The 21,026-nt window shown below is 31.9% G+C and overlaps 1 protein-coding gene across 2 annotated transcripts in view; it reads left to right on the top strand.

Moving 5' to 3' along the window:
- Window positions 1-21,026, top strand: part of EPHA6 (EPH receptor A6) — an 877,165-nt gene that overhangs the window by 507,893 nt on the left and 348,246 nt on the right. For both annotated transcript variants that reach the window (XM_054577406.1, XM_054577405.1), the window contains exon 6: window positions 14,753-14,877. In XM_054577406.1, coding sequence (XP_054433381.1) covers window positions 14,753-14,877 — 125 coding nt within the window. The remainder of the gene's footprint in view (window positions 1-14,752; window positions 14,878-21,026) is intronic.

The following is a 21,026-nucleotide window of genomic DNA, read 5'->3' as shown; positions in this document are numbered from 1 at the left end:
TTTGACATCCTCAGTTAATGCCAAGAAACATAGCTTTTACAGCAAGTTCATGGAAATGTTCAGATAAAATATTCATGAATTCTCTACTAAAAGAAAAGCCTTTTATAGTCTTGACTGAGGATGACCTTTGCTTCAATAAGTTCCCATCTTTGCTGTAACTTAGTGTTTAGATGCTCTGCTTAGATGAATAAAACATAGCATTTTGTTCTTTGTGTTTTCTAGTATATGTGATAATTAATAGAAAGAAAGACTTTGAAGTTTTAAAATGAAGTAAATGGATTTAAATAAAGGCATTAAGAAATCTTTGAAGATCAATTTCCCAGCAGGAAATTTGTCAAAGCAATTAGGATTACCCTGACTTGGGCAAACACAGTAGTGCTCAATTGATGTGCTCTTTCAAATAACTAAAACACTTTTAACTTTAGTGATCTGAACTAGTCATACAGTCAACCACCTGATGGCTCATACATAGATGGATCAGTGAGTCAATTATGTACAAAAAAAGAAAAAAAACTCTATGAGGACAAAATCAGTCAAATACACTACAGTTACTGACCAAAAAAAAAGAGGGAAACGTGAATTGGGTAATTTTCAACCAAATATACTTCAGATTCAATCTAGGTCAGTTTTAGTATCTGTGCTTCTAGCTTTAGTTTTTGTATTTCTTGAGAAGATGACATTTTTATTGTTACTGAGGTATATTCAGAAAATGGTAGTGATTAAGGTAAACAAGAAGCCATATATTCATGTGCTGTATTATCTGGCACAAAAGAAAAGTGTCATGTTAATTTTTTGTGGTTATAGGACACCATTGATGCATTTGAAAAGTAATGTACTTAATGGTCTGATCCAGAAATAGTAGTTTATTTTATAGTATTGAAAGATTAATTAAGACTTCAATATATAGATGTAGGGAACAAAATGTGGAGTAATTACTATTTATTATAATGCTTTATCTAGGTAAAGTCATATGATGATTTAATTTTAGTAGAGACATTTATATCACATTGTCCCAGACAAGGAATTATTGTGCTACTATTGTGGAAATTATATATATCTTCTGCCAAAACTCTCTGACATATACTAGACACTCCAGAAATATTGGAAGATAGGCATTACTCATATTTGTTAATAACTACCTAAAAATTAAAACAAGTAAAAATTAAAACAAGTAAAATTTATATCATTGAAATTGTTCATTGAAAATACATGTCCTCAAAATAAAATTCTAGTAAATTGACATGATTTCTAGCTTAGTGTTTTCAGTTAATCAAGTACCAATCAGTGACATAAGACTCATGTATGTTTGCTGATCTGGAGAATTACAAAAAATATATATATTAGTTTGAATAAATATTTGACTTTCCTGGACTTATCTTCTAGATCAGGAGTCCCCAAAGTACTTCAACAGAGTCCTATGACAGAATCTTCAAAAAAGTGGTTCTTTGATCAACTAAGTTGAGGAAATGTACATATTATATGACTTTCTACAGTACAAGTATTTTCTCACTTACAATGGTTTGTCTTAAGAATTTTTGACTTTATGAAAATGCGAAAGCAATGTGTATTCAGTAAAAACTGTACTTCAAATTTTGAATTTGGATCTTCTCCTGGGCTAGCAATATGCATCTAAGGCTACAAAGACAAATATACATAAATTAATATATACAGAATTTTAAAAATCTGCCCATCAATTGAAATTGGTCTCTTATGGCAAAGCAGAAGACCATGATAGGAATTACAGTAAATTAAATAATTCTAAAATTATTAATGACAGTAGTATGTATATTCAGGATGACACTCAAAATACTTAAAATTTTTATGGTATGGGCATTAATCAGATAGAACAGTGTTGGCTGTAAACCATTGCTATGACCGCAATAGTGTGTGTCAGCTAAATGTCAGCATTGCAACATGACATCTGTTGCCTTATTTTCCAATCACTTTCCTCACACTAACCTAATGTAAGTTGAATATTCAGAAATTACATATTGCTGAATTCTAATATTTAGTGTTTGAAATTAACATTATATTTTATGGATTTTCATGTATACTGTATAATTAATTATGTTAATGCTAAGAAAACAAATACTACTTGGTTGCATAAACTTACCTTGTTGTAAACGTATAGACTGAATTATTGAGTTTTATCATTATTATTTTTTCCCTAGAAAGAGAATTTAAGGAAAAAAACCAAAATTATTTAGTACAGAATCTTGAATTTTAAATGAAGTATAAAAATGTGGAAAAGATTTGCATTATGCACTATGAATACTACGTAGATTATTTTATTGTTTAAAAATCTTTGTAATCCTATTAACTTCTACATTAAATATGGAGCAATGCTATTTGGCTTATTTACAAAGTAGTCACAAAAATCAGGGGGGAAGTTGTACCATATGCACTGAATGCCTTTGAAGCTACTGTGCGAACATGAAGTAGAAATTATGAGCTAGCAGCCAATATGAGAAAACACAAGCTCTTTCTCTGCGTGTAGTCAGTGATTTGTAAACAATAATTACTAACTAGAGAAAATGAGAGGAAAACACAGGGCCCAGCCAGGTGTTATTTTACGACAATGATTTACTCTGCTATTTGATCAATGATGAGAACAAAATCACCCATATCCTCAGGAAGCCATGAATGTTTCAAGGCAGCTGTGGGAGCACCTGGCTACTTGTCCTATACACAGACAACCTCTATCAACGAAGAATCAAGATTTATTCCTCTTGGCTTAACCAGAAACAATGCCAATGAATCTGCTGCTGCATTGCATTATTTCTTTAAAGAGAGAACAAAAGCAGTTTTACAGTCCCATTTCTGGTTAATTGGCAGGAATACACTTGCATCCTTCTGAATCAGTATGACAGGATCATTCAACATTCTCTCGAGTGGCCAGCAGTATGAGTACTCTCTCCCTTTCTGTACTTTCTGGAAACACACACGCACACACATGCAATTGTAAATAGAGCTTTCACTACCAAAAACTAATAGATAAAAACACCTAAAACCCAGCTTTTAGAACATTTTACAGCTAGATTATAGAGAAAACATATAGAATCTTAGGGTTACATCCTACAAAACCTATGGAATCCAGCTGACTTTTACTGATCAAGAGGCGTTGCCCAGGGAAAGCGAAAGTACAGCTAATGGGATAGCACAGGTGTGAGGATGCTGGAAATGGTTTAGAATTAATGAAAAGGCAGATCTGGAGTGCTCCCGATCAATAATCAAACAACTCAGAATATTTCTTGTATTGCTTTTATTTCTCAATCCAAATACTTTTTAAATGAGACAGTTAAATAACAAAAACATCTAAAAGTCAAGGAACTAACCCAAGAAGAATGTTAATATTGTATGATGTCTATTTTCATCAATATCATATGTTCAAACTCTCATTACTTGGCAATAATCTTTCCAATTTCCTGGTGTGTTATTATTAATATTGTGTCATTAAATATTAAACATTATTATTTTCTCCTACTCTCATAAAATGATGGTTATATACATGGAGTATATGAATGAATTAATTGGACATTGTTCATTAGGTGCCATAAAGGATTTACCAAACAAAACCTCAGAGAGCAAGACAGTTGTCTGACAAAACTTGAAATAAGAGTTAAACAAGTTTTGAATAAAATATTTACATGAAAATTCCTAACGTGATTGTGTGGCACAGAAGTAGGTCTTATGGGAGGTACAGATATTGAAATGTGCCACAGTCATGGGGACAGTCCTTAAGTGTTAGCCTTAGTCTGGAAGTCTGGAGTCTGCCCCTTACCTCTTATGTAACTGTAAATCCAGTCTGATCCTATTTCCTCATTTTTTAAATCAGAATAAGTGTACCTACAAAGTTATAGTGTATATTGGGTCATTTCATGGATGTAAAAGGGCATGGGAAGTTAAAAGTACAGTATATTATTATGGGTTCTTTTTCAAATTTAATCTTTATTATATTTTGTTCCACTGCCATTTAGTCCCCTTATACTGTCCCCTGAGCAATCTCCACACTGTTGTCCATGTCCATGAGCTCCTTCTCCTTTCTGTTCAATACCTCCACTCCCCATCCCCCTCCTACTAGCTGTCATCCTGTTCTCCGTCTTTAGTCTGTGCCCATTTTCCTTGTTAATTCAGATTAGTCATTGGATTCCATGTATGAGTGAAATCATATGGTATTTGTCTTTCTCTTACTGGCTTATCCCAGTTAGCACAATGCTGTCCAGCTCCATCCATACTGTTGCAAAGGGTAAACTTTTCTTCTTTTTCATAGCCGAGTAGTATTCCATTGTGTAAATGTCACATAGTTGTTTTATCCACTCATCTACTGATGGACACTTGGTCTGCTTTCAAATCTTGGTAATTATAAATAACCTAGGTTCATTGCAATGAACCTAGGGGTGCTTATGTTCTTTTGAATTAGTGTTTTGGGTTCCTTCAGATATATTTCCAGAACTGAGATTGCTGGATCAAAAGGCAGATCCATTTTTATTTTTTGAGGTATCTCCATACTTGCTTTCTACAGTGGCTGCACCAGTCTGCATCCCCACCAACAGTGCAAAAGGGTTCCCCTTTCTTCACATCCTTGCTAGCACTTGTTGTTTGTTGATTTATTGATGATAGCCATTCTGACAGGTGTGAGGTGGTATATCATTGCGTTTTTGATTTGTATTTCTCTGATGATTAGTCATGTTGTGCATCTTTTCATATGTCTATTGACCCTCTGTATGTCGTCCTTGGAGAAATGTCCTTTCTCCAAGGTCCTTTGACCATTTTTTAATTGGGTTGTTTGTTTATTGAGTGTTGAGTTTTATAAGATTTTATAAAGTTTGGATATTAACTCCTTATCAGGGAAATATGTTCTCCCATTCTGTGGGTAGTCTTTTTATTATATATTCTATAAAAAATAATAGCAAGAGCTTAGAAGGCAGTCAATTGCCAGATGTCATGAGAAACAGACAATAAATGTTTTAGTCATTCAAACATGAAAATAAATTGAAGTGACCAAAGAAGTTGTAAGCTAGTCCACGTTCTATCTTAAGGGAAAAACAATAATCACTGCCCATTTATCTTATATTGTGAATGGAAGTAATTAAATGACTCTCTTCCAAAATTTCCAAATTCATGTTTTTTTCCCCACAGTCCCAAAATGTGACTGAAACTTTGTCTGCTTATGCCTCTGGGGCCCAACAGTCCTGAAAAGGACATCTTTTTCCCTTTTTGAGACATCCAATAAGCAAATCTGTAATATTTAAAAGCTAATTTTTCATAAAGCTTCTTGATTTAAAATACTATTGAAGTTAATCATCTTTCAGCTTTCTCCATAATTTTGTATCATAACAGAAATTCAAAGATGACAAAAACACAGTGCAAGACTGAAGTTTAGTGACTCTTCCATATGTCACATGTATTACTTTATGGTCATAGCTTATAAATAAATTTATATTTAGATTTAAAATTTATTAACATATTTGAATTACATTTTGAAACAATCTTCAAAATATCACTGGAGCTAAGTTAATTAGGCTCTTTGAAATAAAATCATCCTTTAAAAATTATGGATAATATAATTATTTGTTAATGTAATTTAAAATCATTAACTATTGAGCAATTATTAGATTTATTTCTGTTTTGTTTTTGTTATATCTAGTTTTACTAAGCTAGCATGGTAAATCATTCTTAGTAGTTTAATGCTATTCCAAAAATATGTAAAATGAACACTATGTACACTCATACACTCACACACATATATATATTTAATAGAGAACACACAATTTAGTTTTATTCAGAGCAAAGAAAATTGAGACTTTTTATCACACTAGAAGAAATTCAGCCATAGGTTTAGAATGTACTCAAACTGAACATGCAATGAGGACAATATTCTCTAATACAATGGATTTGCTGCTGCATTTGTCTACTGTTTGTCTAATAATAACAGTTATAAACAAAGCAGTGCAACTAGTACTTGGAAGTGTCAGGCACATTTCAGTTCTGTTCCCACCACTGGTTCTCTTTGCATACTTAGGTGTCCACTTCTTTAGAAAAATCATCTTTGATATTGAAGTTCTTGGGAATCTCCTCAAGAGCTTTCTCCTTGATCACATCAGCAACAGTCTTGCATGTAACTTCAAGCAAACTTTTGATGTCTAAGTAGTTTGCAACCAGAATAAATTCAGAAAATGTTCCTTGGTCAACTTTAAGCAATTTTTAGTCCCAAACAGGAACTGTTTGTCTTTCTTTGCTCTCATCATCCTCAGGAGAAGGATCATCCCTGTGGTGTGTGCACCATAAAGGACCTTTGTAAGCATTGCTGAATTAACATTAGGTAGAGGAACTGGGTCATCAACTTATTAATTATCTGTTCCCAGATCTTACAACATGGTCTTCATAGTTACACAATTTATTTTTACAATTTGGGACTTTTTGCTTTTTTTTCAAAATAATTTAAATCATAGCATACATGTTATTTTCCTACTTGTTTTGTCAATTTAAATGTTCCACTTATTTTCCCATGCCTATATATCTACATCACTTCTTTAAGAGCTTCACTGAGATCTGGTGTATAGATTTAAGTGTCCAAACTTTATTTAATGAAGTAGTAAAATTTATGTACAAAATTTTATGCATTCATTTACACTGTTTCAAAGATTTATGTTTTTATAAGCTTTATTGCTTTGCTGCATCTTTTTTTACAATATTATTTAAGATGAGTTTAGACATTTGCTTATAAATGACTTTCCTGGTCATTGTAAGTTGCCTCACTTATTCTATTCCTAGAATAAGATGCAAACTATTTGATTAATCAACTAAGGCCCAAACTGTGTATAAATAAAACTAGGATATTATTTTTTAAATCTATTTATATAATTTTCATGTATCATTTATATAATTGTACAGGTCAAATAATAGTATTTTTGCCTAGATAAATTATCAGAAACTAATATTCTTGATTTTAATATAATAAAATGACAGAATAAGGAAATTATTTGAAGTTACGATGAGAAGGGATCTTTTTCCAGGACCAGGCCAACTTTCTGAGATTTTGATGAATAACATGTTAATTCCTAAAAAATACTGGTACGACATATTTTTTACTGCATTTTGACAGGCAATAATGTCAGCAGAATCTCAGACTGGTCTAATCTGACGATACTTTTCTCCCCTCACATTTCAAAGAAACTGCATTTTATAGTATCTATCATATAAACAGTTTCTCAAGTAACTCTGGAATGATATAATCGTCAGGAGAGGTATAGGGTATAAATTACTGAAAACAGCAGCCTAAAGACAAGCTTAACAGTGAGCACAGTAAATCAACCAGTCATAAGGCTAATAAAATAGAAATCCAAAAGGCACAGATTGTGCTGAAAAGAACATTAAAGATAATGCTTCAGGTCTTACTCTATAGAATTAAATGCTGACAAAGCTGTCATTTTGACTTATCATTAATAAAGTGATTTTTCACTGTGGTCTCCACAAGTAGTGATAGTTTTCTGTGCAAATATTTCCACACATTTTTCACTAATGTCAGTCAAGCCACCTGCCTGCATCATATTGACATTGCAGGAAGAAAAAGAGTGAGAACGCTTTGTGTGGCTCGGTGTTAACATTTCCTTGGGAAAGATGCTTAAAGTTAAAAGCTAAAGTCTTTTAAAAAATTTAAAAAACATAAACTCTGAGGAAAGACTGAAAAAAATAGTTCTATATCACTTATAACTTATGGTGGTATAATCAGAAAGGCAGAAAAGAAACAAATCGACAGATTGTAGATTAAATAAGAAAAATCTGTAGGGATAGGGTATTTAAAATATTTTTAAAATGAACAGAGTGAATACATTTTAAACGTAATAAATAATCAGATGAGTTATGTAGTTTTTAAATTAAACTTATTTTAAACTGGGTTGACATTGGTTAAAACAATAGGATCACATAGGGTTCAAGTGTACTTTTCTATGGTACATGATCTATGCATTGCATTGTGTGCCCACCACCCAAATTACATAATTAAATAGATGTTTTTAACATTGCTTTAGAAATTTATTTTTTAAAACTTACCCACTTACTCTGCTGAACCATAAATGTATCTAAAATTAAGGTATTTAAAGATAAATCATTTGAACTGCTGTAAGTTAAATATTGCTACTATAACAAATTACCACAGATTTTTGCCTCAAAAACAACACATTTATTGGCTTACATTTCTGAATGTCAGAAGACCAAAATCAGTCTCACAAATCTAAATAAAGGTGACAGGAAGCTTGTCCCTCCAGGAAGCTCTGAGGAAAACCAACTCCTTTCCTTTTCCAGCTTCCACACACCTTGGCTCACAGGCTTCTTGGCAGTAGATGTTTACTCCTACCTTCCTCTTATACAAACACCTGTGATTACATTGGGCCCACCTGGATAACCCAGTATAATCTCCCCATTTCAAAATATGTAATTTAAAAGCCTCCCAATCACTTTTACCATAAAAGAACATTCACAGGTTCTGGGGATTTACAATGTGGATGTATTTGGGGGCCATTACTCACATGACCATGGCCATCACATTGTTTAGCAGACCACAGTCTTACTCTCAGATTTAAAAAATAGACAGAAATAGGAAAGAAATAAAGCACTAAATCTGCACATTAGTATTAAATATATATTTGAAATTCATAACCAGGTTTCAACAACATGAGGAAAGTAGATAACAATATATATTACCATTATCTCTGTTTATAGGGAAAGAAAACACATCAAAGGAAAAGCATATGAGGGGGGTAGTTTAGGATATACTATACTATCAAAACACCATATATTTAATGAACATTTCCAAAAACAAGACATAGATCACAAGTAATTTGAAGTATGGCCTCCGTTTGAAGTATAGATCGCAAGTACTTTCAAAATCTCAACTCATTTATATATTCTCATATTTTGTAAATTACTGAAAAGAGCTAAACAGAATGGAGATAAGCAATCTATCAGATGCAAAGTTCAAATAACTGGCTATAAGGAAGCTCAAGGAACCTAGTGAAGACCTCAACAGCATAAAGAAGATCCATTCAGAAATGAAGCATATTCTAATTGAAATAAAGAACAATTTACAGGGAAATAACAGTACAGTGGATGAAGCCAAGAATCAAGTCAATGATATGAAACATGAGGGACCAAAGAACAACCAATCAGAATAACAAGAAGAAAAAGAAATCCAAAAAGAAGGAGGATACTATAAGGAGCCTCTGTGGCAACTTCAGGAGGCTCAACATTCACATCACAGGGGTGCCAAAAGGAAAAGAGAAATAGCAAGAAATTGGAAATCTATTTGAAAAATATTGAAAGAAAACTTCCTTAATTTGGTGAAGGAAATAGACATGCAAGTCCAGGAAACACAAAGAGTCCCAAACAAGATGAATGCAAAGAGGTCCACTCCAAGATACATCATAATTAAAATGCGAAAGGTTAAAGATAAAGAGAGAATCTTAAAAGCAGCAAGAGAAAAGAAGTTAGTTACCTACAGGGGAGTTCCCATAAGACTGTCAGCTGATTTCTCAAAGGAAACTTTGCAGACTAGAAGAGATGGGCAAGAAATATTCAAAAATCATGAAAAACTGAGACCTACAGCCAAGATTGCTCTCCCCAGCAAAGCTATCATTTAGAACTGAAGGACAGATAAAGAGCTTCCCAGACAAGAAAAAAACGAAAGGAGTTCAACATCACCAAACCATTATTATATGAAATGTGAAAGAGACTTATTTAAGAAAAAGAAGATCTAAACTATGAACAATAAAATGGCAATAAACACACACCTATCAACAATTGAATCTTAAAAACAAACTAAGCAAACAAGAAGAACAGAGATAGAATCATGGATACAGAGAGCGTTTTGATGGTTGCCAGATGGGAGGGGTGTATGAGGGATGGATGAAGAGGTGAGGGGATTAAGAAGTACATATAGGTAGTTATAGAATAGCCATGGGGATGTAAAGTACAGCATAGGAAATGGAGTAGCTAAACCACTTATATGCATGACCCATGGACATGAACAAAGGTGGAGGTATTGCCTGAGGGAATGTGGGGTTCTAGGTGGAGGTGGAGACAAAGGGAGAAAAATCAGGACAACTGTAATAACGTAATAAATAAAAATAGTCAAAAAATAAAACAATGTTAAAACCTCAAAAAACTAAATATAAGGCAAAAAATAAAATAGAAACAATCCTGTATAGATTAATTAGGAGCAAAGTAGAATAATTTAATATTTCCTCAGGTATCTCTACATAAGCATAAGAAAATAATGCTTCATGTGATAGGATTTCTTTTGTTAACTAATTATGTTACATATTTCTCTTCTCACTTTTTTTACATTGTTTTGGTAAACTATTTCAGATTTAGAAAATGTATTAATCAGAAAGATTTGCTTAAAACCCTTTAAAGAATATGGTAATCTATTCAACAATCATTTATTTTGAAGGTCAAAGCTAAGATTTTGAAGGCCTAAGAAAGGACGTATATCAGAAATATAATTCTTCTGAAACTATACTGAATACATAATTGTACTCAGGAAGCATTGCCGAGTCTGTCAGTGAGCCTCTGAGCTGACAAACTCCAGAAGGTATTTTTTCTTTGCCTATTTCTTTACTTCTCTGACTTTTTAGAATAACAAGTAAATATCAATAGTTTTTCTGTGTTCTATAATTAATTTTTCTTATGTGGAGGAATAAATGTATTTTCTGCTTTACATCCACTGGTACTACAGTGTTTTCACAATATGCCCAATTCAGTTGTTACATCAATGTGAGTTATAAAGAAAAGAAATTTATTTAAAACAATCAAAACAAATGCTTGAGATTTTATATACTAAAGCCTTCTTTTAAAATGAAAATTTGTGTAGTGTTGGCCTTTGAAAATAGAAAAGGCAGGTTTTGGCCTATAAATTATTTCCCACATCCTCTGCTTTAATTCAATGACTATTTAAAATGTGTGCCTACTGTGTATCGATACAGCTCTTTTCAAAAGCAATATGCTAATATATAGTATGGCTCAGAAAATCCAGATTAACTGAAGCAATTTTCTCCATAAAATACTTAACAAAATTGAAAATTTGCCCATAACCTGTGGGAATACTAACAGGAAATTATTAGAAACTTTAACATCCAATATTAAAAGAAAGGCTTTGATTAAAGTATCAATATAATTGAATATTTTAGTCATTAAAGTAATAATTATAGAGACTATGTTAAAATATAGACTGGGGTTACAAGATATGGTTAAAAAATAGAATTATACAAATTATGTATGTTTTACAATTATGTAAAATAAGGATCTTCACATATGAAAAAATGTGGAAAGGAGAAGATTTTTTTAGAGTTTTACGTAGTTCCTTGACCCTGACATCCATTTTTGATCTATAGGATTAGGAAATAGATTTCTTTGATTCTATTTTATAGCTGTATAGGAGAGAACTCGTAAAATTTAAGTGATGTGCCTATACAATTAATTGACCATTGGAGAAAAGATAGTACTTATATTTGAATCAATATTCCAATATTCAGCTCCTATAATTGAATTTCTTCTATGTTTTACAAGGATTATATTAATTGACCTTCAGTGCTAAATAATTATGAGGCAAAATGTGATATACTGGTAATATTGCTTTATGACATTGTACCTTAAACTGAAAATTAACCATAAGATTGTATACATAAAAAAATGACATTTTCAAAAATTACAATGAATTAATATATTTAAATCAACTTATAATATGTATAATTCATTTGAGTCTTAATTTTTCCATAAAGCACCATTTAATACAGTATTACATTATAATTCAAACACACTAATGCAATTTCCAACAGGGATAAATTTATTAACAGTAGTTTAGTTGTAGTGAATGTGATTCAACTAAATAGCCAACTATTCAAGAACTTTTTTTATTTACCACACTATCCATATCTATTTCAGCTTATATCACAAACTTTTTGGTTTCTTAGCAATTTCTATAATTATTGCACATGTTTAAGAATATATTTGAAAAAATAAATTAAAATAAATTAATTAATTTAAAAAAACAAAAATACAGGCATTTCCTACCATCTAAACCAAATCATGCAATATTTTATTGATATGGAGATAATATCTTCAGTCTCTATATATGATAGTTTAACATAACATTAGGCCACTTATTAAATTATTAAACGTAATCTTTCTCTTACTAGTTCATGTTTACTTTTGCTTAAATGCAGCTGGAAATTAATTTCTAAAGGTTTTAGATGATGCTTATTTGGATCTATAGCTATTGTCTCTTGTACTTACTATGTGCCAAGTATGGTGTAAACTGCTTTACAGATTTTTTATTGAATGAAAATTTACATACAATAAAACGATTACCCTTTCTTAAAAATATATATATATATATATATTTTAGTTCAACAATAATGCTTTCATTGAACATCTGGAAAGAGTTTTAAATATAGTTTCTAAAGTACTCATTTCCTTAGGAGAACCGAACTTGCCATTCCAAAAATTTTAAAAAATACTTTATCCTCAAGTTTCAAAGGCAACGTTCAGACGTGAGACACTAAATTTAATACTTGAGTTTTTCTTGGAAATCTAATGAACAAAATGAACTAACAAGCAAAACAGAGATAGACTCAGAGATAAGAGAGCAGGCTGACAGCTAAGGGCTGGGTCAGGGTAAGCGCGGAGGGCTTGAGACAAAGGAAAAAGGACCCATGGACAGAGAAAACGGTGTTTTGATTACGGGGGCTGGCGGGGGGAGGAGGTATAAAAGAACTAAATGGTAATGGAAAAATATATAATAAAGATAAATAAGAAATTTAAGGTATATTAATCATAATCGTAGAGAATCAATTTTTTTCAAATCCTATTCTCACCATTTGATTGGTACATTTGAATGGATTTGTGAAAATGAATTAAAAAGATATGAGTTCATAAATGATATTTCTAATTTAAGTTTACTATTGTAGGGTTTTCACACACTTTATTGGATGGACATCTGTATTTCCTTTCTCCTTAGGGGGAAAAAAATCCTAGTTCTCAATAATAGCAACATACTTACTCACTTTATCACTCAATATACGCACACAAGTTCAGAATTATAATACCAATACTATCATTAACAATATCCTTACTAAAAACAATTGAATAATTTTACAGTGTTTTTGATCTTTAGAATTTATCCTATTGAGATGTATGTTACTGTGATTAAAAGTAACTTTAGCTCCTCCTAGAGTCTATATCTCCAACTCTACACAAGTTTCTTTCTTTTATTTTTCTTCTAATTTTTTTAGATTCCTGTTTTAAATGTTGATTTGTTTCCCAATATTTTAAAATATTTACAGGATTCCAAAATAAATCTTCAAGGGAAGGTATATTCTGAGATGTTAGCTTTTCACCCTGCAGTGTCCATCCTATTTCCTCTCATGCCCTAGTCTTCACTGTTGCTACTTTTTATTCCTAGCTTCCTCCTTCTATTTTATACTTCTCCACTTTAGTTTCTTCACTTAAAAATATATCCTGAAATAGTGCCATTTTAATATTTATAGGTAGTCACAATTTCCTTTCACAATATCATAATTCTCTGGTGGATATACAGTAGTTTTTCAACCAGTCTCCTATTGATAGACATTTACATTATTTCCACTCATTATAAACAATTCTCAGTGAGTAGTATTGTAAATATGTCACTTTGTATTTGTGCAATGTATATTTGGGATAAAATCCAAAAGGTCAAACTATAAATGAGCCCACAATTTGCCTTAAATTGTTGAATTTCTCTTTTTAAGAGCTGTAGCAGTCTGTATTTCCACCAACAATACATTAAAAGTCCTCTTCCACCACGGCCTTTTCAACAGAAAGCCTTGTGTCAGATTTCTGGATTTTCTGCCAATCTGATAGATAAGGAATATTATCTTGGTGTATTTCATTTATATTACTCTTTTTATGAGTTTTAACATCTATGGAAAAAACTAGTGTTTTAAAAATTTAGAAAACTTAAAATGAAAAATATTTTGTTATAGAAATGAATTTACAATATTTACATTTTAGGTAAATTTTGGAAGTTTAACACAAGATTACTTTAAGCTAAAACTGGATTGTTAAAACAATGTTATATACGAGGAAAAAGACATGATTAGGAAAATAAACGTCAGAAGTGAAACATTTCAATTTTATTCAAATGCGATAGAAACCATGCAAAAGAAATAATACTTGCATTGATAAACAATAATTTACTACAGTTAAGAAGTTTGTGATAAAAAAACTTTTATAAAATACTAAGACTTTATAGAGTCTTAAGTCTTGAAGAGAAAGAAAATTGTATCAATGATCATGTAATTGCAGAGGATTTTGCTATAAAAGATTTAGATTTGGTAAAATATAGTAGCCATATATAGGTCAAATTTTGGCTCCTTTATATGGAGCCAAAATATAGGTATATCATACTTCATGTCAAAACCAAAGCCAGTTTAAAGAAAAATGTCCCCCTCTAAAAATACCAAAGATGATTAGTTCTGGCCCTTATTCCTGGACCGCGTGAAAATTTCCTAAGTTCCCTAATAGTACTTTTAAATATATTTTAATACTTTATTTAGATTGAATAGAGTAGATACTAAGGCTACCTTGTTAACCTGATACCTATGCTTGATGTCCTCTTCAGCAAGAATTATATTTTTTTGGAAGACAAACTATTAAATAAAGGATTATTGAATATGATCCCTGTCAATTAATTCTTAGTTCTTTTCTTTCATTTCAGCACCGTCCCTGATAGGTATGGTGAGGAAGGACTGGGCATCCCAAAATAGCATTGCCCTGTCATGGCAAGCACCTGCTTTTTCCAATGGAGCCATACTGGACTACGAGATCAAGTACTATGAGAAAGTAGGTCTTCTTTGGAGCTTCCTAAAAAGTTACATATACATATATTTGGAGATATATATGTGTGTATATATGTGTGTTATATAATAACACTGAGCATGTTATTGTACAATATTACCTTACCTTAAATTCTGTTCTTTGGCCTAACCGCATATCTACTATGTCTTTGAGTACTCTCTAGTTTACTATCGTGCATATAATTTATTAATTTGTCTTGTTTTATGTCTGATTAAAGTAGAAGATACAAGATGTTTATCTCTGTTGTGACTTGCTCCAGGAGTTTTACAATACAGTAAATAGTAGTAACTTCAGCAACTTACAGTTTTGTTGACATAACATTGTTTCTAAATTCACTTGGGAAGAATTGGTGGAACAGAATTACTACAACCTAAAAAGAGTTTGTATACATTATAGTTTTTGCCAATGATTTTAAAGTTACAGTCCACTATAACTTGGAAAAGACGATTTAATGAATAAACAGAAATAGCTGATCATTTAAAATTTTTGTTTACATTTGTGTCAGCTGTTTTATTTATAAGAAGCTAGCAAGATAAATCTGGTTAACAAACTGCTAACCTTAATTTCCATTTTTGTCATTTAAAAATGTTCTCAATTACTATATCCCCACAAATTATAGACTTACTTACCTTTACTGTTTTCACACTCTTTCTTTATGCTCCCCTCCATTGTTCCTTACCATTATGATCGTGTTGCTGTAGACATTACAGCAGACCATGTGGTCAAATTTGATAGTCTCATTGTGCTAATACTATTCTAGAATATTGATAAAGGGAATATTAAATTTAAAAATTAAATGTAATAATTATATATAATATTCAATGGTATACTACAATAAGAAAGAACTACTTACATTTCTGTAATTTACTAGAAGCAAAGAAATATCATAAACAAATTAAGTCCTTCTGTGAAGAAATATAGGAGCAAGAAAAGAAACTACTATTTGTATATTTTGTTGCTTCCAAGCAAGTGTAAGTTTGAAAAAGGGAGTAACTCAGAAGAATGGCTGTATCTATTTTGACACTCTAGTAATTTCAGCATTATGTAGTCCATGAAAACTGTCATTGTTATTGATTCATGTGGATAAATTAATAGTTTAAGACAGGAGGAATTTACTTAGTTTAAAGTGGATTATAGATTCTCCACATTAGCTAGGCCAGCACGTGTTTAGAAGTCTTGTTGCTTTATTCTTTCAAATGTTACTACCTATAGCATGCTGTCACAACAATATACATATATTCTGTTCTCTAATTTAATAGATTTATGTATTCACAAATTCTGATTATTAAAAAGCAATTCACACATACATATAACCAACTTTCAGAGGATGAAAATATTTCTCTGTGTTTTATAAAGGTTATGTTTCCTACACAGCAAAACATTATTTTATAGTCATTTCTACATCATGTTCAAATATGAAGATAACTTGCAATATTTCCAAATAAGGACAAATTATACAGATTCCATAGAAAGGGAACCACATTCATCCAATGAAAACTTTAGAAATCAATAAGATCTGAAACATGGTGATTTATATAATAACCATGTTTTAATTATGGGAAAAATACTGAAATTTTGAAGAAGTTTGTTTTGTAAGAAAATGACAGTGATCTAGTGCCAATGGATTAAACATGGAATTGGAAGTCAAAGATTTCTAATTCATGTTTTGATACTGACTCGTGTTATGTTTATGGCCAAGAAAAAATCAATTAATCTCCCTATATCTCAGATTCTACATTTACAAAATGGAAATGAAGATATCAACCCTTCTAGTATGTTGTAAAAATTAATTATAAACAGACCTGAAGATGAAAAGCACACTAAATCAGTATTAATACTGTTTAAGTGAGCGTTAGGAAAATCTTAGCATACAATGTAATATAAAATCAGAACAAAATAGCATGGGAATTATGTACAAACTAAATAAAAATTATTATCTTTTTATATGTAAATACATAATGTATAGACAACCAATCAAAAGATGTTAAAATATAAATCTTTCAGAGAGAACATTAACGATTGACAGCATTAAAACTTTTCCCAACTATGACTTCCAATTCTAACTACACAGTTTACATTTATAATATGGTTTCTCCTTCCAATAAAATATTTTTACAAAGTTTATAACTAGGGCAAATTATAATAGCACTCTTAGTGCTAAAAATAATTTCCTTCTTTATTAGGAACCTAAATATTGTTCAATAGGAAAAGCAGAGTTTATTTTTGTATTACTATTTATTAATTATTGTATTATTTTCCATATGAACAACAGTAAACCTGCTTTTGCCCCACCTGGTATATGCAAATGATCCCATTTTTTGAACATAAATATTTCTCCATATGTGTATATCTGTGTATGATTAGATGGGTATAAATAATTATAGAATGGAATAGCGTGTACACTGTGTACTCTGTGTGCTTTTTCAAACATTGCTTCTTGGGGTAGAATAGGATGTAGAGTGAAGGTGAGGCAAGGAAGCTTAGGGGAGGTAGCAGTATAGATAAATATGACTAGATGGATTAATGGATGGATCCTAAATAGCTTTGGTAGTTGTCTTAGATGGAGTTTCCCAAAAGCAGACCCTGAGACAGGAATTTGCATGCAAGTGATTAAGAAAACTCCCCGGAGAACTGCTAAGAGAATGGAGGCAGCAGGACTAGGAAGGAAGATGCCAATCAAACTCAGAGTGACAGGGGAGCTCAGGAACCTAAATTACATCTCAGAGTTCATACTATGGAAACAGAGAAGCTGAGCTTTCTCCTTACTCTGATTCCAATCAATCATTGGAGACAGTCCTTAATGGAGATGTACAATACATGTGGTATGGATAAAAAAATCATAGGCTCTTCCAGTTCTCTACAGTGGCTCCTGTAGCCCAGATGTAGGTCTCTAAAGAAGGTGGCAGTCACAAGCAAGATTAAGTAAAGGTGATCCAAGGGATCTGGTGGCCCACCAACTATCAGCTAAGGTACCACAGTGCTCATAGAGCTATAAATCTTAATTCTCAGCTCATTATAATATTCTCATTCTACTCAGTTTTTTATATTGGTGCTTCTGTCTTCAATTTATATTATTTAAACCTTCCATTTCTTTTTATTCAAACATATACTGTACTGCTAACCCATAAGCAATTCACAAACAATATTTATAACATTCTCTAAGGAATCTGTGCTCTTTTACTAAGTTCTCATTGTGTTAAGAACATTATTCTATAAATCAGGAAATAAGTTAATGTGTTTAGAATGTGAACTGTCTATAAATATCTGAGGTCAAACAATATATTATTGTTATCAGTGACTTTCGCTCAGAGAATACATACTGTTAGAAAAAAACACTGGCCTGGGTGTTCAAAATTTGAGTTTAGCTCAAACCTTAACTTTTTTTAGTCATGTTTTCTCATCAATAAAATAAGGGTCCAGAACGATAAACCCTTAGAGTTCTAGCTGTTTCCAAATGCTAAAATATTTCTGTCTGTACAGTCATATAGATAAGTTATCATATTTCTCAAATAACCACATTTTTCATTTATGTCTACTGAAATTAAATATCTAAACACACATATTTTAAAAAATACTTCACCACGAGAAACAGTGTTCTTCACATCATAGTTCTATATAAAAAACAAGACCCTGCTGTCATGTTCTTTTGTGTGTGTGTGTGTGTGTGTGTGTGTGTGTGTGTTAAAAGGGGTATAGAGGAAAAAATATTGCTTTCTATCTTAACTAATTAGATATTCTCCAGTCAGTTAATTATAGCCCCAACCCCATTCGTAGATGCCTTTCTCTTTTCATACTCAAATAGTGTTTCATTTTTTTAAACTCAAACGAATGTTTGAATATGAATGGGACTACAATAACAAAGAAAGCCAGGTATAAGTTACCAAAAAAAATTTTATTTTATATTTATGTATCAACTATGCTTTTCTCCAAAAGCAGAGCCTACTTGTAATGAGGGTACTGTTTTAAAAATTGAAAACAATTTAGGCGATACTTTATTTAACAACTCATGAAACAGACGGTCTCCTTTTGGAGAACTGCAAAATGGGGCAGAATGAAGGAAGCTTTGATAGGATCAACAATAAAGGACAGGTAGAGAAAAACAGAAAATATCTTTTTGGCTGGGGCCACATAGTAAACCTTCTTTGGAGGTGAGAAGGAACGAGAAAGTATAGAGCCCAGAGCTGCCTGGCGTTTGGAGGTTAGCTGACTGGATATACTGCGGTTTTGGTCAAACAGAGCATTTTTTTACAGGGACATGAAAGTTATCTAAGCTTTGGTTTGCTGATGTGGCACTCAGGTAGGAGCGGCTCCATCTCGGGCCTAGAAAGTTATTTTAACAGAACTAAGACATCTACTCACAGTTCTTCAGTCTCCACCTTCAAAATGTTGCAAACCCTTTTGGTTACAAAATATCAAAAATTCCATTGAATATCAAACATAGCCTTCCCTTATTTCATCTCTCCCTGCTCTTTACCCTTTTTGTTCACATTCTTAATTTTTGCTCTCCTTTTTTTTTTCCTGCCCATGGCACTCTTTCTCTTGCTTCTTTGTTCTTTTGCTATATTTCTCAAAATAACCTCAGTTAGAATCATTTATTTGTGTATCTGACTCCACTATTTTATGAGCCCTGAAGAAGGGAGATCATTTTTTGTTGCCTTTGTCACCCAACCTGCAATTATTGCCTAACACAGTTGTTTGCTTTCAAGGAAATTCTAGAGAAATTAGTAAAGTCCTCTTTTTTGTTAAGAACTCATTTATAGGAAATTGGCAGAAGTCACCAGCCACTGAGAAGTTACCCCTAGGAATTAAAAAAAGAAAGAAAGAAGACCTCCAGGTCTGCCCCATTCTACCTGTTTGCAGGAAGACACTACAGAACTATCTCCATCAGCTGAGAGAATGTTCTGTTAATAATTAGAATGTAAACTCAGGAGGTCAGGGATTTCCTTTGTCCACTTTTATGTCCTCAAGTTCTCTGAAAGACACATATCTGGTAATTCGTTCACGTTAGTTGGCCAATTGTGCATCAGATACTTTTTAAAGTAGTCTGCATTGATTAATTTGACCCTAATTAACACTTGGAGATAAATAGTATTACTCTTCCATTTTACAGATGAGGAAAGCAAGGAAGCTAAGTAACTTTGCCAAAGTCACACAGCCAGTAAGTGCTTGTTAACACTGGCATTGGTACTTACTTACATCACAATTGGACTTCTCAGAAAAGTCAGTGCTTTCTGCTGATGCTGATTTTCTAGGTTCCCTGAGGCCAAACACTTCATTAGTCTCCAATGCCCACTTTGCATCTGTAAAATGTCAGCAATAAAACATACCTGTCTCACCAGGGTGTTGTACGCTCCACTAATTACCAACTGGTAGCTCATTTTGAAACATGAATCCCTCATAACACTTCATTATTCTTATATCCAGTATTTAAAGACACTGTGACTGGTAGTCTTTTCCTTAAAGTTATCCTGTTAATTCTCATCACAGTCAGCAATTTTTAGATTTTGTTCAAGAAAAATCACCATGAGAAAGGAAGCATTCTTCTATCCAGATGGTCAATAATTATCTATATAAAATACTGAATTAATGTAATCTGCTTTTGTTTCACCTAGTTCACTGATTATAGAATAAGGTATCTATGAGTTTTATATAAAAATCTATAATTTCTGTTTTTGTTTCACCTAGTTCACTGATTATAGAATAAAGTGTCTATGAGTTTTATATAAAAATATATAATTTCATGTCATGAGAATAGTGTGTTGTGAAAAAAGGTGAGGAGATTCATAGGAACTTTTTCATTATGGGAAATATTTTCATCACTCAGGGATGGTTTGAAGTAGCTTCTTTTGAAGGAAGGTTGAATTCACGGTGTCCTTTACGAAAGTCACATACTTCTCAGTATCGAACATTGCACAGAAAGTCTCTTCTTCCTTTGCTCCTGTCTTATTCTACTTTTCAAAGATAGTTTTTCACCAGATAAAAATTCAGTGATATCACTCATTTTTCTGAAGATATGTAATCAGTACCTGCATCTTTATTTGATTAAAAATATATGACACAGCTATTGTAGAAATAACTGAAGAAAAAACATCTTTGCTTATAAAATGGTCAATACACAGTCCTCATTTTCTTTT

Source organism: Pteronotus mesoamericanus, unplaced genomic scaffold (genome assembly GCF_021234165.1).
Source record: "Pteronotus mesoamericanus isolate MK-2021 breed Mesoamerican mustached bat unplaced genomic scaffold, CSHL_Meso_final contig_42, whole genome shotgun sequence".
NCBI lineage: Eukaryota > Metazoa > Chordata > Mammalia > Chiroptera > Mormoopidae > Pteronotus > Pteronotus mesoamericanus.
This window is presented reverse-complemented; position numbering and strand designations above follow the sequence as displayed.